This window comes from Egretta garzetta, unplaced genomic scaffold (genome assembly GCF_000687185.1).
Source record: "Egretta garzetta isolate BGI_Z169 unplaced genomic scaffold, ASM68718v1 scaffold43, whole genome shotgun sequence".
Taxonomy (NCBI): domain Eukaryota; kingdom Metazoa; phylum Chordata; class Aves; order Pelecaniformes; family Ardeidae; genus Egretta; species Egretta garzetta.
Window position 1 is genome coordinate 1953612 of NW_009259047.1, and position 23607 is coordinate 1977218.

Sequence of the window (23607 nt, forward strand, 5' to 3'; positions counted from 1 at the left end):
CGGTGCGGGGCTGCGGCCCCTCGGGCAGCCCCCTCAGGGGAGGGAGGGGAGCGGCGTGAGGAGCGGGGACCCGGGAGAGGCGTTTCAGGATTAAAGATGCTCATTTTCTTCCCCCGCCCCCGCAAATTTTGCATGCGAAGTCCATCGCCTGTGCGGGTGGTGTCGCGTGTACGGGCAGGGCTCTTCGGAGCCAGTTCAGGTCAAAACGGGATCGTCTGCTGGCAGCGGTACCCCGTGGAGGTTAACAAATGTAGAACAAGTCGAATCTCCGGAGATGCAAGTCAAATAGCTTCCTGCGCTTTCGGCGCTCGCCTGGCAAGTCCGTGGTCTGTGGGATCTTTCTGAATTTCTGCAGTTGAAACCGCGCCTAACTGTAAGCAAAAGGGAAGAGCAGTCGGTGCTGGGATTTGAACGCTGTGAAGCTGACTTTAGGGCTCAAGATTGATCACTTTTGTGCCTTCCGTGTGTATGTGCGGTTCGAGTACCCGAATTAGATGTTATTCCTTATCAAAAAACCCCTATACCAACCAAGTCGTCCCCTGCTGGTTGTTTTCACGATTGAAAGACTAGAGTGCTTTTCTGCGTGGGCATTGGTTGTCCCTGAAATTCTACGGAATATCTCAAAATACACAGTGGCTTGGCATCAGTAGAAGCTCTTGCCCCTCTTTTAAGTACTAGGATGCAGTTTTTAGTAGACCTAGGATCTGTGTCAATGCTACTTTGAACAAAAAACCAACAGAAGTGGTTATTATGCCAGGGGTTTTCCTTCGTGGGGAGTAATGTCTACATTGACATGTGGAAGTATTATTTTTGAAGCCAGGTTCCCTGAAGACAAATGTTACAAATTTTCAGAGAATTGCATGAGCTATTTCATACAGAATATGGAATTTCTTTCGTAAGGAAAAAATGTGTTTTTACCTGTAGGAATCGGCAGAATTGTGTGAGAAAGTCTAGAACAATGGGTGTCAATTTTTTTCTTTTTTTTTAGAAAAACGCCCCCTTTCTATATTTCTGATGGTTTGGATACATTCCGCATACTTCCGAAGGGATCTGCCCATCAGTTTGGGAGTGTTAGAAGAGGCCAGGAGATCAAGCCTGTCAGCAGTTATTAGGTAATTATTCCAGTAATCTGGCATTCATTTTAGTAATCTGAGGCTCAGGTTTGCAATCAAATCAGGGTTTGTTCCCATGCTCTTCCAAAGCTGACAGCATTAAATTGGTAACGTAGATTGTGGACAAGTCTGAAGAAGTAGGAGATGAATTGGTCAACAAGCAGTTAGACACTAAACCATCTTGCAGTCTTTTGCATAATTAGGATATTTATAATACATTATGTTGATAATGAAAGCCATAAATACTATTTTTGAAGGTGAAATGTGGCAGACTAATGCTGACTGCTGAATGTGCTTGCTCTGAATTGTCAGCATCAAGAAAGACCGAAATATGATTTCTTGATTTGAGTCTCCATCTGCGTATATTTATTATACATTTAAAAAAATCTTTGTAGGATACATATGGCAAATGAGTCATTCCTTGAACTTCCACATTTTCTTGTGTTCTGGGTCTTTTTTTTTCTTCTTGCCTAAGTTTTAATGTTGTATTAAGGAGTATTTTTGCATTTAATAGATACTTGCAGATGTCTCATACAAATGGAGAACACATTGATTTAAGAATGGAAATCCTTAGAAAGCCAAGAAAATTGAAATGAAATCTTAATGTCTGAAACGGAGAAATTGATAACGTTTCCCAAGCTACCTTGTATCTACTTTTACAAAGCTTCTGTCTTGTCTTAAAAAATGAGCATGACAACAGTTTTTTGATATCTGAGTCACTACTGTTGTTTGGTTTTGTGCTATAATTTCATTAGTGTGAAGACAGCTTATCAAAATCAACAGTGCTTATTTCTCATATCTGTAAGTTTTTATAAACCTTCAGAAAATTTTGAGTGTTATTACTGCCTGGAAGTGTTGTGACTTTTGGGCCAATCCTAAATCATAAATATACTGAATTGTATCGATAGGCTTTGTATCAGTCCCTGAAGAAAAAGATAAATGCTTGTCAGTCTCCTACCTTTTTGATGAAGGTATTTCCATCATCCAGAGCTGACACAGTTGGCTCTATAATGATCTGAGGGGGGAGGGAATAGTCATATTTTCCTAAAAGGAGGCTAGAATCTGTATGAAGATAGTGGGACCTCATTTTGTTTGGAAAGATGAGTACAAATTTTCAAAGTTGAGAAAATTCATTACAAGTACCATAGCGACATATCGGGGGATATTAGCTGGATTTTGGTTTTCCTCTGTGAACTTTAGAATATTTAGCCTCAGATTCGCTTTTATTTTCTACATACCTGGTAAGTTAATTGGGGCCATTTGACTTCCGGCAGAAGGAGACAAATGGCCCTTATTAAGCATGAGGAAGCTCTTTAGCGCTCCATTAATGCTTTCCTAAAACCCTGCCAGGATGGTACTTTGCATCTACTCCTTTTGCAGACATTACGAGCTTCCTTTAAAGTTTACTGGAACCAATGAGCCTTTTTAACATTAATATTTAAAATACTAATGTATTTTAAATTTAGAATGGCATTCACTGATGTCTACTACACAGATGGGTAAGAGAATAATTTGTAATGGAGAATGGATGCGGGAGAAAAAACGTTGTGGCATACTGAAGTGGCCAACCTTTGAATCTGTTGGGTATTAGAGCAAATCTTCCTGTTCCACAGTGGCAGCTTTTTCAGACCAGGAGGTTCCATAATGCCTCTCTCTACTGGATGCTCTTCTTAGTGGTGGTGAATGCAGGAACCTGCAAGTTCTGTAGGGGTTAAAGTCTTAGCTTTTTGCTTGTTCCCTATGTTCTCTCTTGCCTTCTCTCTAAATGTTCATGCAGCTGTACAAAATAGTTTTAAAGTACTACCACATCAATTTATATTAATTTATCAACATTTTTGCTCATGCCTTGAATTTCATACACCAGGAAACAAGCTCTAACGTAACTGAATAAAATTTTTTTGGTGTGTTTTAAAGGACTAAATAAAGCAGGCATAATGGTTCTTGCCTTCAGTATCAGTTTAAGTCCGACTATGGGGTCTCCAAAATGAAAACCAATGTATATAGTTGCAATATTTCTTTTCCCAATGTTAAAAATATAAGTTCAAATAGTTTAAAATGTTAAAAATATAGGTATTCATTTAAAAAATATCTTTGCTTCAAAGGCAATATGTAAGAATATAATCGCATGGTTTTTGATGAGCATTCATCTCTGGGGACACAGAAACAGAACTGCTTTACTGAGAGTGCAAATTAACAATAATAATGAAAGAAATACAAAAGAAAACCACATTCTGGTTCAGGACTCTCTTTTCACTTTCGTTTCTGTGGAGTAAGTGGCATGCCAATTCCCACTTAAGCTTGTATTTGGTTTTGGAAGGATATCAGATTGAAGTCTAATACGCACCACAGCTCAAATGCACCTTAGATGGCTGCATTACTGTTAATTGATAGAAAACCGGAATGCCTAAAAGGATGGAAGTGCTTTACCCTGCTGTTCAGAAGCCCCTTCTGGCCAGCAGGAGTAACAGAGTACCAACAGTCACTCTTATGAAGGAATAAAGACTAAATCCCCTTTTCATATATAATAAATGCTACAGAAAGAATTGAGTGGGGCGTGGGCTTCACAGTTAGACACAGCGATGTGTTGACAAGTTTATTTTCATCCTTGCTTAGTAGCAAAATGCTAAATATATTCTTCTTTGGTTACATTAAAGTATGTTTCCTTCCAACTTTGTCCTTGGGTTGACATGTGTTTGTTTTATTTTTAGCGCTTGAAAACCAGCACAGTTAATATACCTATAGGGTGCAGTGGAAGCACTGGAATATAGCCTGAGAAAATGAAATCAGATGCTTGATACTGGATTAATGCAGGTGGAGAGGCAAAGATCTAGCTGCTGTTTATGAACACAAAAAAGAGTGGCCTGACAGGGCAGAATATTGTGAGATTTGATGGGGAGATTGCTCTTGCTTGCTCAGAATGGACTTTTCTTGAAAAGCATAGAATAGAGCTGTGTGATGGAAGTCTGCATTTTCTTTGCTTTTGTGGGTGGTTGTTGTGTTTAGTGTTCATTGAACATTAAATTTCTGTGAATTTGTTATATTTTTTTATCCTTCCAAGCTTATTTTGGTGGAGTGGGGGCTGGGAGAAATGTGCTAAAACACTTTATATGAATTATTGATGGAAGAGATCTGAAAGATGTGCAATTTATTCACCCAGGAAAAACCACCCCTTTTTATTACACTCTATTTCATGTGGCTTTTTAGAGGGATATAATATTATCCTAACTTTTTATCTTTATGTCAACCTGAAGTCTTTGAAAGACTATAAATTACTAGTGAGTGTTAATAATTAGGCATTAATTTGAATAAAAGATTTTTTTTGCTTGAAAATGAAGAAGAGTGATGTGAGAACATGACTTTGGTACATTTTGTACCTTTTTAAAAATGAAAGCATTTTCTGAAAAGACAGCTTCTGAGGATGGAGAGGATATATTCAGTATGTAAAATAAAGCATTACTGCATGATGAGCCTGGAATTGGTGCTGTTTTGGACTGTTGCAAGATCTTTAGCAGAGTTGGGAATCTTGTAGGATATTGACCCAGAGCAGCATCTACAAGGGAAGAAATAGAAGCAAAGTGAGGGAACAATACAGAGCTAGATCTGAAATTCTGGACACCAGTTGAGAGATGATGCAGTTAATGATCCCAAGCAGTTGCTTAAAAAAGTCTACATATTACTTCCCCCTGTTGCCTCTAGGTATGAAGAGAAAATGAAAGGACATTGTGGCCTTTTTGCCAAAAGCAACACTTGGGAATACAAACACACATAGGAGGCAAGTCTTTGATATTTTCTGAGAAAAGGAAATCAAAATAAAAAAGAATATACATTCTTGTGAGTAGGTGTATGGGAATGTCTGATGCAGATAGTCAGCACACCATTTAGTTTCATTGATAAAGAATACCTCTCAGTCAGGCCTGGGACATGCACACGTAAGGCTGTTTTGGTTGTTGAGGGTAACAGATTAATGGTCCAGTTGCGGCTGATTCTGTGCAACAGCTGGATGTAAGAAAATTGGAACCAAGACAGTATGAGGAGGCATGGGGAAAAGTCATCTGTGGGAAGAGACTTCAGGAGAGATGTCCAGATTTCGCTACCACTTCTGTGCTTCTGCAGGATTTTGTGTCTCAGTTGGTAGCACTGAGTTTCCTCCTATAATTTCCCACTGTTTCAAAGTTCTTGAATTAATCTCTTCTTCAGTTTTGGAAGATGTACCTGTCCAATCGTGGCCTAAGTAGAGGGCTTAATCCTTGCCGGGTTGTTTTTTTCTGTTTGTTTAATTGTTTTTTTGTTTATTTTATGTAGAGTGAGGTTTTTGTGCTGAGCAACTTCGATGGGATTTGTCTCCCCAACTGTGTTTATACATCTACAATCCAGATAACTGCAGCTACCTACACTGACTGTATGTAGACTGGCTGTGAAGGCACCCCAGAGAAACCAGCTCAAAGTCTACTTTTGACTTCCACTGTCGTGTCTTTATATTTGAGGAATAAATGTGCTTGCAATGTCATCTGTGGGATTTTATTGTAGTATTTTTTCCCACTGCTTTGTGTGAAAGGGAGAACCATACTCTTATGAACTGGGGAAAATGGCAACAGTGCTAGAGCTGTTGTATTTTTCAGAGCCTTATTTCTTCGTACTCATGGTGCAAATACTCACATTTGTTTGATTTTTCTCTTTCACTTGAGTGGGCAAGCAAGAGAGACATTCTCCGTGGTTCAGACAGAACACCTACTCTTACAATTCTTAAATGAAGGGGAGAGGAAGTAAGGGGAAATGTCATTTACGTATATTGTAGCCTTTGCACATTCTGCTCCCAGCTTCATTCTACCCATATATTGTAATGCCATCCTTCAGGAACAGCTAGTAGGACTACAACCACTTTATGTGAATATATCCTTCTCCATGTCACTAGAATCTGGCTCTCCATGGTACTTCATCTTTGTAGGACAGGTGAGACCGTAGCAGTGCAGTCGATCTTGTCTGGCACATGCAATGGGCCTGACTGCTCTAAAACTGACACAAAAGAAGGGAGTGCAGTTGATTTCCTCCAGAGTTTTCTTCAGTTTTGTGGTTTGGTGTTTTTTTTTTTTTCAGTTGTGACGAGAAATAACCCCTTTGAACAAAAGAATTTTCCAAACCATTCATTGTCGGATGGCCTCCATGGCCCACAGTCCAACCTTATTAAAATGTACTGAGCTGTCAGGTCAGACCGATCTTTTCTTAATGAAAAAGAAAAATAATATGACAAAGAAAAGTCATCTTATGAAACGATGTCAGAAAACAATTTCTCATGGGTATAAATTGACATTGTAATAGAAAACAACCGAATTTAAGAAATTTGAATGGTTTCAGAAGGAGTTACCCCAGGAAAGGAGGTAACATTTCTCTTTCCATCACTTCACTTAAGATTTCACTTGGTTTAAAAATTGCTCTATAAGGTTGTAATCCTGGCCAAATAGATTTGACTTAAAAACCTGAATCTCATTGGTCCAAAGCTGAAAGAGACTCACAACCATTTTTCTTATAGTAATTTATGAACTATTGATCTTCTTTAGTTACTTCCCTGCTACTATTTTATGTTGTTGTGGTCTTGACCTCTTAATTCTACATTTGGAGGAATCGTTGTTCTGGTTACAGTACCTCGTATCTCTGGTATAATTCCTTCCCAGTCACTGAGTCATTTTCTGTTTTTAGATTGTACTTGTCTTTAGTTTATTGTTATGACTAAATCCCACTGACTTTCTTCCCACGGCTCTTGTCACACTCTAAGTAAAGTGGGAAATAGTGCATTCTTTTCATATAAAATGGATCATGCCTTTCTCTTTTCACCCAAAATACAGGGAGAAAATACCTAGAAAGGGTTAAGAAAGACATCTAAAAAGTGCTAGGGATAGGCTAAATGGGAAGGAGCTGCTGCGGCAGCATCTTTCCCTGGTGTACCAGCGCTGCCTGAAACTGTATTGGCTGTCAATTATTGACAGAAAAATCTGTTTCCAGAGGGCTGACTCTTCAGGTAGTTTCAGCAATGCAACACTAACGGTAAGTGATTTCATTTTGCTATGTCTACTGCAGAATTATTTTAAATCTGTTTCCATATCAGTGGGAGGTCCTGGTGTGACTGTTTATTCTGCCGTATGTAATCTTGTCAGTTAAATCCATGATAAATAAACATTTTGCACTCTTATCAGTAATTTGTATGCAGAAGAATTTGGTGTATCATCTTGCCACATGCTGCAGCTAAGTGGTTTTTGGTTTTTTGTTTGTTTGGTTTTTTTTCCCCACTATTGCTCTCTATTGCAGACTATGTTAATTAAAGTACATTATCTTCAGTTTGAATGCTTATGCATTCTGTCCACCGCATATATTTCGGAATGAGTTCTGTTCCAGGTTTCTTGTCCCTTTTCTCTGTTTTTATGTTCTTTCTCATCCATCCTTGAGCTCGCAGTTTATCTTTCCTTATAATAAAAAGAACCAGGTTTGGGAGCATCTTCTGAAATCTTGATCCATTAGCTAGCCAAAATATGCTTCTGGAGAAGAGCGTGAAGCTTTTTCTGTGGTGATATACCTATATATCGCCCGCACAGTAATCCCTGACCCTGTGCATCCTTCATGAGCTTTGAAATATGAAGCACTGCCTCTAGACAGCCAAGCGGTTCTGAAAGTGATACTTAAAGCTTATAATCTTTGTCGACAAAGAGAGAAATTCAGAGGCAACTCAGTTATTTTTAGCTGCAGTCTCTACTGTGCTGAAGGTTTGATTTAAATGGACTGTATTTTTGACATGGATGAGACATGGGTTGGTCTTGTTACCAAATGAGTCCATGTCTTAATTATATTCCTGAACTGTTGCCACCAGCAGGGGTGTTCTGGAACTGAAACACTATGATATAGAGTCCGCAAAAGTCAATAGAAATGTCTATATTTACTTCACTGGGCTATGGAGTAGATCCTGTTACACATGGGTTGATCTCATTTACACTATAGGCTTGAGACAAATATTGTGCTTAGCATACATTCTTTCTGAATGTATGAATTTCCTGGAGAAAAGCTCTTTCTTCCTTCGGGCAATCAAAGGAGCATAAAAAATTGGGAAGAAGTTTCATATTTGTGAAATAACATTCAGGGTCCCGGATCAATAAGCAGTACGAATCCCAGTTTATTCTCCATTTCTTTCTGTTTGGATTATCAGTGGTCTTCTCCTTCATTCTTGCTTGTACAAACACTTTGCATTAAACATTTACCAAAAGATTTATTCTTCTGGTTAATAGGTGTGTTGTAACTTTTTCATACCTTTGTATTTATAAATGCATTTGGCTCAGTTTGGTGCATTTCTTTTTTCCTTACCTGTGATCATCAGGAAAATATAATACTCCAAGGCTACAAAATATTCTATGATACGAAGGGTGTGATATGTTTGAGAGAGTCAGAAGCACAAAATAATAAACATTATAATTTTCAGCCTAAGATAATATGATGATTAAAAAAAAGAGTGTGTGGATCAGTTCTCAGTCATATTTTGTTTCGGGTGGTGGTGGTGTGTGTTGCTATAACATAATAAGAAATTAATGTATTTGTTTCTTTTGAATGTTTGAAACCCAGTTAACTTTGCAGCCAGTATGTATTTGACTGTATAAGTTTATGCCTTTCTGCGTCATTAAGAATACACCTTTAAAAACATAAGGTTAAAGCAATGAAAAATCAAATTGAGCCCTGCTAAATGAATTGAATGTCCCATTGCTCTAGCCTCTGGCTGAGGACTTTTATTTCAGTACTCTTCTCAAGCGTAGCTCTTAACCAACACACAATGACTGTTTTAAAAAACAAAACCAAAAACCAAACACACGTTCCAGAACCAATTGCTTTTAAGTGTTGCTTTTTGGGAGCTGACCAAGATGCACAAGGACAGGGCTAACTGTGATATTGTTCCAAACTTGGAACTGTGCTGCTGCTGTGATTGAAGTCATGAAGGCAAATAGGCATGCTTAGGGCAGTTATCGCCTTAGATTTTGGAGTTATTTTAAACCGCATTAAAAGCTATGATGCCATTGTCAGTGTGGTCTCTGTACCTCAGAGGCAATGTATGATTACATAAATAAACTGTGCAATATTACAGGGCTGCATCAGTAACGCTGTATTGTTCAGAAGGTGCATTATTCTGATCCTCGGAGTTCCAACCATATCCTGGAAAATTACTTTTTGGTAGGCTATTGCCATGCTTTGCTCTTTTAAGCAAAAATGAAAGCTAGTGCGTATAAAGTGTCATGCACTTCGTTTTTCTATCTTGTTTTGGGCATTCAAAGTATTCAGTTTAGGGTCAATATTTAAGGCATGTTATTTTCTAGGCTTTCTGACCACATGCTGTGTTTCTGTACAGATAAGCAGTATATATACAAAATATTCCTATATAGGATACTGAAGTCTCATCTCATTACTGATGAGGATAGTGACTCTATTTAGATCCCCTACAATGGATAAAAATAGCGTGACACAAAGGGTTTGGAGCCCATCCAGCCTTTTAAAGGAATTTTTATAAATTGGGTCAATTCCAGTTAGAGAAACTTCTGAGGACTTGCATGCTTTTAAATTTTCTCTAATTTTCTCCTGTTTTCATTTGCAGGAATATTTTCAAATTGATGGTGCCCCACTGAGCCCTAGATACTAAGCTGTGGGGAGGAATGCACGTTCTTTGCTGAAATATTTTGTAGCTGCTGGAGTTTCTGGCTGGCTTTATCAGCTGTTTGTAAAATATTGCTCGTGTTGGTTGCAGTAGTCTTTGTGATAACTGTAGGCCAATTGCGAGTGTTTCTGACTGTCATTTATTCTGTACAGAGTAGAGTAGTATATCGCACAGTCATTAAAATATTACAGGTCTACCAGCCCTCATACAAGCGTACAAGTATTCCCAGTGGAGCTGAGCAAATTGGTTGGAACTGGCAATATAAGATGATAAACAGTTTGGTGGTCCTGTACGAGCAACTTTCTTGTGCTTTCATGGTCAAGAAAACTTTGAATGGATGTTTCTTGTGAGTGCACTTGGTAGCTTACTCAGGGCCTGATTTGTGTTTAAACATTTTCACATCAGGCGCTGAAACTGCAGGCTAACGTCTGCCAATTTATATTTCAGGCCGCTGTGGGAGTGTCGTCCGTGTTGCTAAACTAGAAAACATTGTTCTATGGCAGCGTGTGAATTAGGATGATGTAATCCTCAATCAGAGTCGTCGTGGGCCGTGTGTGATGACTGCAGTCTGCAGCTAGAGATGCTGAAATGGATCTAGGAATGGCAGGCCTGTAAAATATGAGATGTAGTGGGGCATACTTCATGTGGGGCTAAGGTGTGGCTCTTGCAGTACACAGAGGTCTGTAGAAATTATTTTAACCACATTTGTGTTCTTGTATCTCTGAACTTGAGGCTGTTTTCACACCAAGCCAATGACACCAACTTGAAGCAAGGAAGAGAGAATTTGATGTGTGAGGGGGAACACCTTCTAAAGATATCTTCCCTGCCTCCCAAGATCCTTAGTAAATCTTCCCCCAAGGGCTATTTATAATATAAGGAAACATTGCAAATATGACAACTTCATTAAATGATTAGTGCTTTTTCTGTTCTACTAAGACAACTACGCTGATATATGTAAAATGTTAAATTGTCCTATCATGTAGATCCCTAAGATGTCTAGCTCTTGCTAGAGAAATAAATCTTTTGAGATGTGAATGACAGAAAAAGAAAGGAATACTTTAATTCCAGCAGTGATTAGTGTGTGATGTACACGGTTTAAAACACGCTGCCATACATGTTGGTGTATGTTGCCATGCTGTGATGAGGAGCATGGATGGCGTGCTGCAAAGGCAAAAGCAGAGCAGAGATGTTCCCACAGGTGCCACCACTCAATTCCTCTCCTAACTCTCTCGTTTACCCTTTCCCCCTACCAAACCCACACGGTTTGTATCAGACTTCAATATGACCGTTACACAAAGTCGTTATTGCACATTATTGTCTTTGTTTCTCTCATTAGTGGCCATGGCTGTCTCACTGCAAAGAGCACTGGCCCACAGCGCGTGGCAATCTGGCAGTCAGCATGGCTCCCCGCACTCCTGGTTCCCAAGGCAAACCAAATGAGGGTCCCTTGGCTGCTCGTTTCAAAGGGAATGCTTCATTTGCGGTGACAGGGGTCCACCCCTCTGATGGGCAGGAGGTATCGTGCCACTCCGCTGTCGCTTGCAGAGCTGGCAGGGCCAAGGCACTCTAACGTAGTGCATGTTTTTAGGCTGAAAATGCTTAGATTGCTCCGATGCTACTTTAAATGAAGGTGGAATGATTGTTGGTGCTGCTGAGGTAGGTAGGTACAATAAATAGAGATGGGTTTCCATTCAGCAGTGTTCAGTGGAACTTGCTGTGGTCAAGGGCTAGGAATACTTTTTGTTCTAGAGTTAGTGAAATGCAGTCCTGCTGACAGATTTATGGTGTTACCAACGCTTACTGAAGTGGTGAACAGTAGTACGAGACCTGTGTATTGTCTGTGCTTTTTAGTGACAGAGAGTGGAATGTTAAAGCTGATATATCTGCATCACTTGCTGCTAAAAAAATATATTTTCTGAAATTAAGATTTAACTGTATAAAAACCTGGTTGCACTTTGGGTTGTTTGGGCTATTTTGTCAATATTTTTCCTTGCTGTTACAAATGCTACATGTTTATTAGAAGTTCCCTGCATTTTATTTCTGAATTACTGATTTGTAATTCTTTGCACTTGCCTTGTCAATTAATATATTTCTTATGTTAACTGAACAAGCAAAAGGTTCAAGCATTTGCCCCTTTTATTGCAGTCTTCTAATTCTGTCTTGCTGTCTTTGATGGCCCTCTTTCAATATTCTGTGAAACTATACTACTCAATTTGCTAACAGTCTGAAATATGTTATCACATTAGAAAGGGCTTTTGAAGGGTGAGAATGAGCCAACAGATAGTCACATTGTGTGCTCTGCTATGAAAGACACTTTGGAGGTCATTTTTTAAAGAGGAAATCAATCTTCAGCTTTGAAAGCTTTGACATTGATTTAAATTTGGCCAAGGATTTGAAGTTTCCTTTTGGAAAATGGATGAACATGAAAAGAAGCAATATTGCTCCTAAGACAACACTGAAAAGAAAAAAATTGCTTCTGTGCCCAATTCTGATCTCTGCATATTGTGAGTAGGAAGTGATTAATCCCTGCAAAACACGTTGTGACGCTGCCACCATCTTAACAGCTTCCAATACATTTCCTGTTTTCTGAATCAGGGATACAGACTTACCATTTCATAGAACTTTTGTGATAATAAACCATGAAAAACCTCAACCCAAGGCTGTGAGGTGCCAAGCTGGAAAAGACCAGAAGAAAATCTCCCATGAGCTGAGACTGCAAACGTGCGTGACCGAGCCTCGGAGCTGGCACTGAAGGATTGTCTTCTGCCCAGACTCCAACCATTTAAGATAACACATCTTTTGTGTTCTCCAGCAAAAGATACAGGTTCACAACGGTGTTGCAGACTCTGTTTTGCGTTGTGTTTTGAAGACTGGAAGGGTCAGGATAGTTTACGCTTTCAGTATTACTAAGGAGGCATTGTAAAATTATGTTTATTATTTAAGCTGTGTTGCAGAAGGCTAAGACTGATTCTAGGGCCTTTACTTATGGCAGTCTTGAATGGGAGATGGCAGTTGTAAGTGTAAACTCACACTAAAGTAACTGCAACTTATGGATTCAGAGGTAGGGTGCTGTTGGGTTGGTCATTGTGGTAGTTTGATAGTCCAGAGACATTTTGGAAGTTTTAGAAATGCTGTCCATGTGGATAAACTACTTCAGAGAATTGTTTTACGGAACTGCATGATTCAGAAAAGTTTGAAGTTGTGTGAATGATGCTGTTTGTATTCTTGTGTAGCTTGTAGCTGTCCATTTAGCAAATCAAACACCCGAGAACTCTGTAAATTCGCTTTATTGCAAGAATTGCTGAATAAACATCTCGTCTCATTTGATGGTGAGAGTGAAGGCTCTTGAAATTCATAGATTTCCTTTGACTTCAGAATATTTTGAACCAAGCCCTAATAGGTATGCATTTTTAAGCCAGCTGACAGATAGCCTTTTAAAAATGAGCTTATCGCTTTGATATATTGAGCCTCAAAATGAGGATTGCTTTTTGCATTTGGAATTTCTCCGTAGGAGTGAGAACTTTGCCACCAAATTATTTTTTTAGCATGTTGCAATAAAACTGCTCGGCTGTGCTTGGTTGTAGCAGGAACACTTCAACATACGTTTCATCAAGACACATACTAAAAAAAAAACTGCGAAAGGGTATGCTGCTTTTAATTATGCAGTTTAATTACTGCAAATTGTTATTACCTTGCTATTTGAGGGTGGTAGTGAAGAAGGCATTTTTCTCTATTATAATTTCTGTTAATGTCTTAATCTCATTCTGAATCCGCATTTTGTAGCTTAATTCCAGATCAACAGTAGATTATAGTTTTGTATAACTGTAATAAATAGCAGACACCTCACTGCAGTGTATCTAGACTTTCACACTCTAAGATCTAAGAGAGCAAAAAACGTAATTATTTAGGTCAGTTTGAAAAAAATAGAACTCAGATGTTTGCTAGGTCAATGCTCCGAAGACTATTTACACTTGTTTCTTTTTCATGTTTCCATGAAGTTTTTGTTATTTTAATTTTTCAGCTAATTGGGGAGTGGAGATTGCAGCACCGTGATGATGTCCTTCCATCCTTATGGTCATCTGCCAGGTTCTGTAACTGTATCTTCAGTGTGTCTCCATTTCAGAGTGAAAGCTCCTTATGTCAGGAGCTCTGTGGATTTCTTCCCAGCTACTCTGCGTTTCGAGACACTTTTGACAGCACTGAGTAAACTGCACTAATGGGCTCAGAGGAAAGCAGCCTGCTAGTTTTAAAATCTATTCTAAAATATTCCACTGTTGGTGAGTGATTACTTGTCTGTACACAAAGAATGCAGGAAATTAAAATAAAACTTGACAATCTAGTTTTTGTGGCATTTCACCTAGGTAAATATGAAGACACTTAAGAAATATTCGTTGTCTTTGAGCGATCTTGCCGTGTGCCCTGGCTTAAGCTCTGAAGTCATGTTTCAGTTTATATATGTAAAGTTAAGCACATGCAAAGCCCATAGAGCTTTACAAACTGGTCACCGGTAGTGGCACAATAGCAAGAAGGAAGGAAGAGGCTCACGTTAAAAACGGTACATTGAGTGATAGATTGATTGTCTCTCCTTTGGAACACGGAGTATTTTGGTAGTAAATGAATCTACCATTCTTAATGCTTAAACCTATTAAACAAAATATATTTTAAATGTGCATATGTGATCTAGTCTTGTTTTGTTAGGGTACGCAGTAGTGGTTTCATAGCTACTGGTATGATCCAAGTTAGCTTGAAGAATCTCATTGACTTGAGAGTTCTTTGGAACAGATTCTCAAGTTGCACCACTTTATTTTAAGTTTGAATTTGACTTCCCCTTCTCTACTTTGATCTGATTCATTCAACGTTTTTCTGGGATGCTTACTCTTTGGGGAAAAAAAAGGGTCTGATGGCATGCAATTCCTATTTAGAGATTAAAAATAAACTTTTCAGCTCCACACTGCATCAGGTTGTGAAGTGAAGGATCGTGAAAGGCAGAGGTCACTTGTGAGCAGTATGGAGCAAATAACTTAGCAAATAGGAGAGGGATTTGTTCCAAAATATTTCTATATAATCTAGGCCAGAAGAATATTTTTCAGGCAATTTACTAACTTCTTATGACACACTTAATTTGTGTAACAGAAAAAAATACTCTTAATTTTTTTCTTTTTTACAACATATTACAACTTATTCTCAAGGAAACATGGATCATTCCATTAACTATGAAACCACTTCTTTGCACTGTCCCCTGCTCTGTACTGAGGCACCCTCGTACCTTGCTCAAACTGTTCCCTTTGGCGGACTCAAGCATCTGCTTTGGGCCCTGTCTGTGTGCAACACGTCTGTCTCCCGCAAGAGTACCCTACCTCTGCTGTCCCTGGAGGGAAAAAAAAGCTCTTTTTTTTTTTTCTCCCCTTCCTTTTTCTTCTGTCTTTTTCTAGGACAGGAGTGTATGCAGCATATCTCTCTTGCTGGCTCTCTCACAGTTTTTCCAGGCAACAGTAAAGATAACATCTGTTCTTTTTTTTTCCTTTTTTTTCCCCTCTAGAACACTTTTATTCAAAGTGCTTTTTCGTATAAGATTGTGCTAACCTGATGAAGATGCATTAATTTCTTCTTCACAAGCCTTTCTCCCTGTATGGGTTAACCATTTTTGTTCTGCCACCCTTGAATCAGTATGGGTGAGCAACAAACCTTTGCCAATTTGTGTGTATCACGATGTCAGGAGGGAAATGGTATATAGAGCAGGAACTGTCATCCTTTTCTGTCTGAGTGTGAATACAGAGATTCCCGATAGCTGACTTGCCAAGGTTAAGCAAGCTCCGTCGGTCCCAGTTTGGAAATAGAATACATTTCTTCCATGTTATTAAAAGCAATCTCTTAGAAACAGGTCTTTCAGGTAGGTTACCAGAGAGCTATGGCTCTACATTGTTGTAGCTGAACACAGGTTATAGGTTATGCTTATTTTGTAAGTAAAAACTTGTCACAGTCATAAGAACTGACTTGGAATTTGATGCATTCGTAACCTGGCAGTGCTGCTGCTGTTACTGCTGTGTGATCCGGCGGGCCCTGCAGTAGGCTTTTTTAGGCGGTCCTTCTCCTTCGGCACGCCTGAGACAACCGTGCTCTGACTGGGAGTGGGGCTGGGCAATAGGAACAAATCAAGAGACCGGAGCTAGAAAAAGCTGCCTGGGGAGGACCTGGGTCCGAGAATGAAGTAACCCTGGGGCGATTTCTGCTGTATAGAAGTCAAAAAGAGGAAAGACGTGCGGGAGCTTGTGGCTGCCAGGGCCTGTGGCATTGCAGTATTGCATCTCAGTGCTCTGTCAGTGTGTGCCCCCTCTCCTTCCAGCTCCCCCCCTCAGCAACAGCCTTGCATTTATTGCTCTCAGAGGTGTATTCCTGTCTCTCCCAAGTGACCCATTCCCCCACTTGGAGAACTGCTCATCTAAAGCGTAGCCTGCAGAACAGTTGCAGTTTACTTGGGAGGATTGCAGCTTTCTCAGCAGCCTGGTCTTAGGTTTTCTTGCTGCAGAATTGCAACTTCTCGTACTACTGCACTGGGGACATACAGAGCATGGAGGTCTAAGCAGGAGCAAGTCTACTGCTCCCATGGCTTAGCTACAACTCGCAGCTAGTGCTCTGGGTAGTGTATTCCCCCAGATCAGGTGCCGTACCTCTCATCTGTCACTTGACATGGTGGCAAGAAAAGCTGAGACTGTCCAATTTCATCGGACCTGTATTTGCCCTTTGGAAAGGAGATGGTTCCAGTAGGAGCAAAGGAAAGGACTGCATCCTATGTAAAAAATTTTGGAAAACTACATCTAGTTTAGAACTGCTGGTGTTTTGGTATATGGTGAAATCGTTTGGAGATGGGTGACATAAGAGAAGTGAAATAATTGCAAAGCAGTTTTGAATTATTATATACAAGCTTAAGGCAGACTGCAGTTTAACTTCATTGGGATAGGCCAGTGCTTGTGAAAAGTCAAAATCCTAGAGTAAGTTTGAATACAGAGTACAGTAATGATCCCTTTTATCTTTGAAGAATTCAGTTTAGATCAGGATTTGACAAATAGACTGCATGTATCTTTGTAACAAGATCTGACATCATTAGAGGAGTGCATGCTTCAGCTTGATGATGAAAATTGTGTCATCCATAATCCTGTCAAGAAAAGAGTTACTTCAATGATCAGTTTGCAGAGATTTTTATGAGAGTTAGTCAGTCCAATTACTTTCTTTTCCATATGGCCAAACTACTAATTCTCCATAGAATACTCTAAAGTTGACCATAAATCTTTACCGTCAACTCATGTACCTGTGCTAAAAAGTTGACTGGTCGAAAGTCGTGGACCTTGAGCATTGGTGCTTTCTATTTAAACCTGGAAGAGTATTCTTCTCAAAGAGTAGAATAGTTTCTATATAAAGAAAAAAAGTGATTCATCAACATAGTGCAGTTTGGAACTTTTTATGGTCCCCCTTCAGAATACAATGTGTTACAATAACTTTGGGCAGGTATTTTTCTGTGATTATAAGCTGAATGAAAGCTCTATGAGCTGCTTGGTTTTTATGACCGTATCCTAGCTTGTAAATCACGCTGTATGAGTAAGGGTTGGTGTTTCTCACAGGGAAATGTTAGTCTTCTTGACATTCTTCCAAATTTGTTAAAAGTTTTTAGCCAGTACAGCGAAGGAACAACTGCTAGGCATTTGTGTATGTGCATAGAAGTCCTTAATTGGCTAACAGACGAACTTTGGTTTTATTCCCAGGAACTAAACATGTCTTGCACTCTGGTGGTATTCTTAGCTTGAGAAGCAGATAACATGCAATATTCAGTGAGTCATTGTGCCGGCACTGCTTTTCCTTCACAGTGGTTTTAAGGAGGATGGAATGCTTTGCTTTCCCATCTCTGTGTCTAATTTTAGTAGGCTGGCGGGCAGGAGGACTTTCAGGCCACCTTCTCAAGATGCTGGCATCCAAACCATTAAACCTTCAAAATGACCTGCCAGTTTTAGTTCAATTTGGGGAATTTTCTTAGCGAGTTCTGGTTCAGCAAAGTATGTTGTAAGTAGGTGTGGCTGGGAGTTACTACTATGCTGTTGAACATTATATGGAACATGTGTATAGAACATCTCCTGTTCTTACTTTCTGGATAAATGCACAGGGTCATTTAGTGTTAGTTTGTGGCACTCCACTAAATGGACATGAGGGAGATTTGCTGCAAAGCAGAATTTGTCCCCTAGTACGTTTGCAACAGTCAAAAAAGACCCATAATGTGTTCTTTTTATTCTTTTGTGTTAATGGACTGGTAAGGGTACATTTCTGTCTTGGAAGGAAATAAGATTTTGCGTCTCAAGGTATCTGCTTTTATATTTTCTTACCAAGAGGGTGACTTGCCCAGAATCGTATCTCTTGCTTTCTCTCTCTGATGTGCGTGTACACACGCACACACACACAAATAAAAGATGAGGATTTATAAATAATGTTCTGGTAATTTTCCTAATGCGTAGCTTGTCCAATCTTACGACCAAATATATTCACATTGTAAGTCATGGCTGAATTTGACTTTACTGTAATTTTCTGCTACTTAAAGTAAGTTTTGCAGTCACCACTAGTGGCAATATAAGTTAATCTAAAGCTAGTGTAAGGAACTTTAGCCACATGTACAATTGCAGAAAAAAAGTCAGCATTTAAAAAATCAGTAACTTATATTGTATGTTTCGAAAACTTGTAGTTTTGTTTGAGGCAGCCTGCCAAAGACAGCATCTGTTTCCTTCCAGACTTTGTTATAACAGTGCTGCACCCCTGAAGTCTTGTAGCATTGTGTTTAGAAGCATTTTATTCCTGTTTTTCCTAATATTTTAGCCCATTGCTCTCATGTGCTTAAGTCGGACCTAAAAAACTTTTTAATATGTGGGATTTTCACATGTGTTAGGGTATTCATAGAGAAAAAAATGGAAATTTTGCATCACTGTGGACATGAAAAATAGTATCTTATGCAAATAATTACTCATTTTAGAAACTGACAATTTAGGTACTTGCCAAGCCAAAGTGTCTTTGAAATTATGAAGTGGTCATGAAACTGCAGCCATGTGGTGTTACCAAGTCGTTATTGGACAATTGCTTTAAAAAACGAAAAAGCAGAAAAAGATTATTAAGGTGATTTCAGTTATTTCCCACTTAGTACCTGAAAACAGATAATACAGTGTATCTGATTTTAAATTTTTAATTAAAATATGGTTTAAAATTGCTATAAATTCAGAGAGCTTTGTGGAGATAAAAGTTTGCGGTATTGATTGAATTCAGTGTTACCTATTTTTATGCCCCAAATCTCCCATACACAAATGAAAATGAGAAAATCTCATTTTGAAAATTAATTCTGCAAAATTATTTTTCCCAGAAACAAACCAATTGATTTGTAATGAACAAAGGTTTGTATTTACAATAACTTGATCAATCTTTTAAAATAAGCATTACTTTTGACTTGTTAAAAGCATTTCCATATTTAGTTTTCTGCTGTTTATGTTTTTTCAGGATTTCTCTATAACAAAGTTTCTCTTATATTTTTTTAACACAGATATCTCTCCATTCCAGAACTAATATTTGCTACAACCAGAGACTGAAATGGTATGACTGGAGTTTTGAATAATTTGGCTTTGACAGCTCCATCATTTTCTGAGAACTTGGAACAGAATTTGGGCTCTGCTTCTGCCCTGTCTTAGGATATAATGCCATCCTTGCCTAATGAGGGAGGTATGCTAGTCTTGGATTTTTCATATAGCCTATTAATTATTCAGTATGCATGTACCATTAATTTGCAACAAAGTAAATGTTTGTATTTTAGTTCATTTGCATACATTATTTGAGATTAAAGATGTTGATAGTTACAACGTTATTTTTCAAAGATAATCATGGAACTGCTCCTCTGACTTTGAGTTCAGAACTACCCTATCAAAGCACAATTAAAAGAAAAGTCAGAAAGAAGAAGAATGGAGTCATCACTGCAAATATCGCTGGCACAAAATATGAAATCGGTAGGAAGCTATGTATTTTGTTTTCATCCTAATAGTCATTGATGTGAGTTAATTAGTAACTAATGGGGTGAATTAATGGACTTTGCATCAAGCTGACAGTGAGACATTTCCAAAGGATTTGTTTTATAAGAAACCTTTGGGGTTTTTTGGTTTTGGGTTTTTTTTTTTTTTTTGGTAACATTGGACACTGCATCTATTGCTCCCCATTTGTTACTGAGGGAAGGGCCTTGAAATGCAAAAACTTAAGTAATCAAGGAGGCTGTGGAAAAAACCTCTAATTATGAATTATGTATGTGTTTGGAAGTTTACTTAAAGCCTTGAAAGATGAATACTGCAAATTTAATATTAAATACTCTAATAATATAATAAATAATAATGCAGTAATAATCTCTGTATAATAACAGAGGTTTCTGAATAAAATCTACTAATGTTTTGTATTTTGATGCTTGGGACTACTTCAGCAAAGTCTTTTCTCCTAGAACCTGAGTTATGCCTGGCACATAATCAGTCTTTTTTTTTTTTAATAATAAAATAATATGTGTATTTGCTTTTATAACTACTGCACCTTGACTAAGGAGGCATTCTTGTCCCCTGTCTGCAGTGACACTTAGAGTCATCACTTTAAAAATTAACATATGTGATAGCCAACATCCAGTCTAAAAGCTGTGCAAGTGGACTTTTGCTAGATGATTTTGGAATGCCCTGAAGCTCTTTACAATTCCCGTCAGTGGTTGTGCTCTGATTCCAGCCTCGGTACAAGGTGCTGTAATGTTGTAATGACAGGCTGACAACAGACTGATGGACATAACGCAAGATAAATAATAGTTTGACTGCTAACATTGTTCTTGGAAAAAGGGTTGAGTATTGGAAGTGTTTAAAATCTTAATTGATTTTTTAAATTTTGAAAATGAATCTATTTTAGAGATTCAGAATATTCCTTAAGTATGTGATTTCTCCGTAGTACGTGTAGTAATACAAGAAATGGGATTTGTGAAAACACGTGATGAAGATGAAACAGCTAATCTCATATGGAGTGATTCTGCTGTGCAACAGGAAAAGATTGCTGAACTTCGGAACTACCAGGTAGAGTGGTAGTTGGGATTTCTGACACGTTCCAGTAAACCGCTTCACTCTGAAGCGTTCAGTAATGTGCCACTTTTGGTCAGTTATATTTGTATGGAGAGAAAAAACCTCCACAAAACGCCACCAACCAGACTGCAATAAGGCTATACCACTACATATTTTAAAATCCTATTCTCTTTTCCAGAGTTATTTGTTCATGCTGCTTGGAATCTGGTGTTTAAGTATTTTGGGCTGTTCTTTCATGCTTTTGTCTGCCAGTTGGGTGTTGTCAATGATCAGAGTTTGAAAGAAGATGCAAAACATCATTTATAAGTTGCTCATAAGCTTTTAAGCAGTAAGTTAACAAGCAGAGCGCTCTCCACAGTTTCTGTGAATAAATAATTCATTTTTTTACCATTACTTTGTGATAGCATTCTTTGTTCCTAGATAGCTTTGTGAATAGGAGTATGGTAGTCTAGTTTCATGTCTGTAATGAAATCAATGGGCATACTCATGTCAGTGGAAGAGAATACGACTTACAGTATCTTTAGTATTGCTAAGGATGCATAGTATAGTGTAAGATATTATCTTATATAATTTATATGTAACACTAACTATGTTTGCCTGAGCATGCAGTTGAACATTTGAAATGATTGTATTAGGTATGCCAGGAAAACTGAAAATTACTAACTAACTAACTTTTTTTCTCCTTCCTCAGAGAATCAACCATTTTCCAGGAATGGGAGAGATCTGCAGAAAGGATTTTCTGGCAAGAAACATGACTAAGTAATTTTTCTTTTAATATTAAGAAGTTTTTCAGCCACAGTATTTAATGCAGCGCAATACTGAATTATTGCTTGTAAGGTTTGGTTTTTTTTACTAAGAGGCTATGAGAGGGCCGACAATGATTTCCAGAGTTCTTTAATAAGTTTGGCTTTGGTTCTGGATGTGTAGCATCAGAGTGGGCTACTGTTTTTTTCCAACTGACTTCAGTGGAAAATTATGTGGGTTCAGTTCTCTGTCTAGGCATTGCAAAATGTAGGAGAGCCTTAAATTATTGTATGGTACACTTAATACAAAATACACCCAGGCATATATCCTGTAGGGGTAGAACAGAAAAAATAACTAGTATGTGGTGGATGGATATTATTTGTTTAAAATAATTAATGACTGTATTTTTGTGTATATCAAATTTAAAAAATGTGAAGCATCTTACGGTTTATATAAGAAACGTCAGACAGGCTCATTTGTCTAATTATAAATTCTCCTCGCTCTAGTGGAATAACTGGGTTCTGAGGAATCATCCTAGCTGAGAATCTGTAAGACCTGTAAGAAAACAATACTAAATAATGATTCAACAGCCTGGTAATAAGGAAAGGTTTAGGAATAAATGTGTGTGAATATTTTGATTCTTCGAATATAAATTAATTTAAAGAGGAATTATTAATAGAATTAATCTTTTGTCCCCCAATGTTACCTTCACTGCATTTCCTGTTACCAGAACAAAATTTGTTTTCATATATTAATGTAATTAGTGTGACATCTCTTCTCTCTCTATTTCCTTTTCTGTTTTGTAGCTACAACACGTAGCATGTAGAATGTATGCAACTGTTACGATGCAAAGTAATTTTCACTGCCCCTTCCAGACTTAAACTCTAAGTAAAACCATAGAGACAGCACAGGGAGGCAAACAGCTATTTGGAGAGGTCCTGGAAACAGTGGGACAACATTGGTGAGCTTGGTAGGCAGTGGTATCCCTGTGTATTGCTACAGTTCTGTGATTTAAAAAAAATGTGCAAAATGGACAAAAGGCTCTTGTTATCATGCACACATTGTTTTCAAATACAGCCTGATTATACCTCTCTCAACCTAATGAATTCTGAGTTTGAAACACAGTTGAAAGACATTCAGTGAGCAAATTGCACATATAGATACGATGGGAATAATTTCTCTGATATGGTAACTCTGGGTCAAAAACATCTATATTGTGACAGTATCAGTAGATATAGCAGTGTTCTCATCAGTCTGTTTTTCGTAGTCCTAGCCTCACAATTCAATACGATATGCCTTGAGACTGCTTGTGAAAGGCATACGTATGTGAAATCCCAAGTCAGTTGTGATACATGGTCGGACAGGCTCTTGTCTGTTGAGTGGAGGATTTTGTTCCATGCAGCTGCTGTTCTGTCTTAAAACTTACTTGAACAGGTTAGTAGAGAAACACTAATTCTGTTCTCTTGCTTTTCTGCTGCATGCAGTCTTTTCTACTCCTGACACTGACTTGTGCAGAATAGTGGTGGGTTTTTACCGTTGAGAATTCATGGAACGACTGCTGAGAATTGGTGGAAAATCATAAAATGTTTTGGGTTGGAAGGGACCCCTAGAGGTCATTCAGTCCAACCCCCCTGCAGTGAGCAGGGACACCGCTAACTCGATCAGGTTGCTCAGAGCCCCGTCCAACCTGGCCTTGAATGTTTCCAGGGATGGGGCCTCCACCACCTCTCTGGGCAACCCGTTCTCCTGTTTCACCACCCTCATTATAAGGAATTTCTTCCTTATGTCCAGTCTAAATCTATCCTGTTTTAGTTTAAAACCATTACCCCTTGTCCTGACACAGCTGGCCCTACTAAAAAGATTTTCCCCATCTTTCCTACAGGCCCCCTTTAAGCACTGAAAGGCCGCAATCAGGTCTCCCCACAGCCTTCTCTTCTCCAGGCTGAACAAGCCCAACTCTCTC

The 23607-nt window shown here is 38.5% G+C and overlaps 1 protein-coding gene across 1 annotated transcript in view; it reads left to right on the forward strand.

The window, feature by feature from the left end:
- The first annotated feature begins 19443 nt into the window (after nt 1-19443).
- The window catches only part of TTLL7 (tubulin tyrosine ligase like 7), a 54141-nt gene continuing 49977 nt past the window's right edge, over nt 19444-23607 (forward strand). Inside the window, exons 1-4 of the mRNA XM_009635095.2 lie at nt 19444-19530; nt 19683-19811; nt 20773-20894; nt 21592-21659. Coding sequence (XP_009633390.1) covers nt 19506-19530; nt 19683-19811; nt 20773-20894; nt 21592-21659 — 344 coding nt within the window. The 5' untranslated portion in view covers nt 19444-19505. The remainder of the gene's footprint in view (nt 19531-19682; nt 19812-20772; nt 20895-21591; nt 21660-23607) is intronic.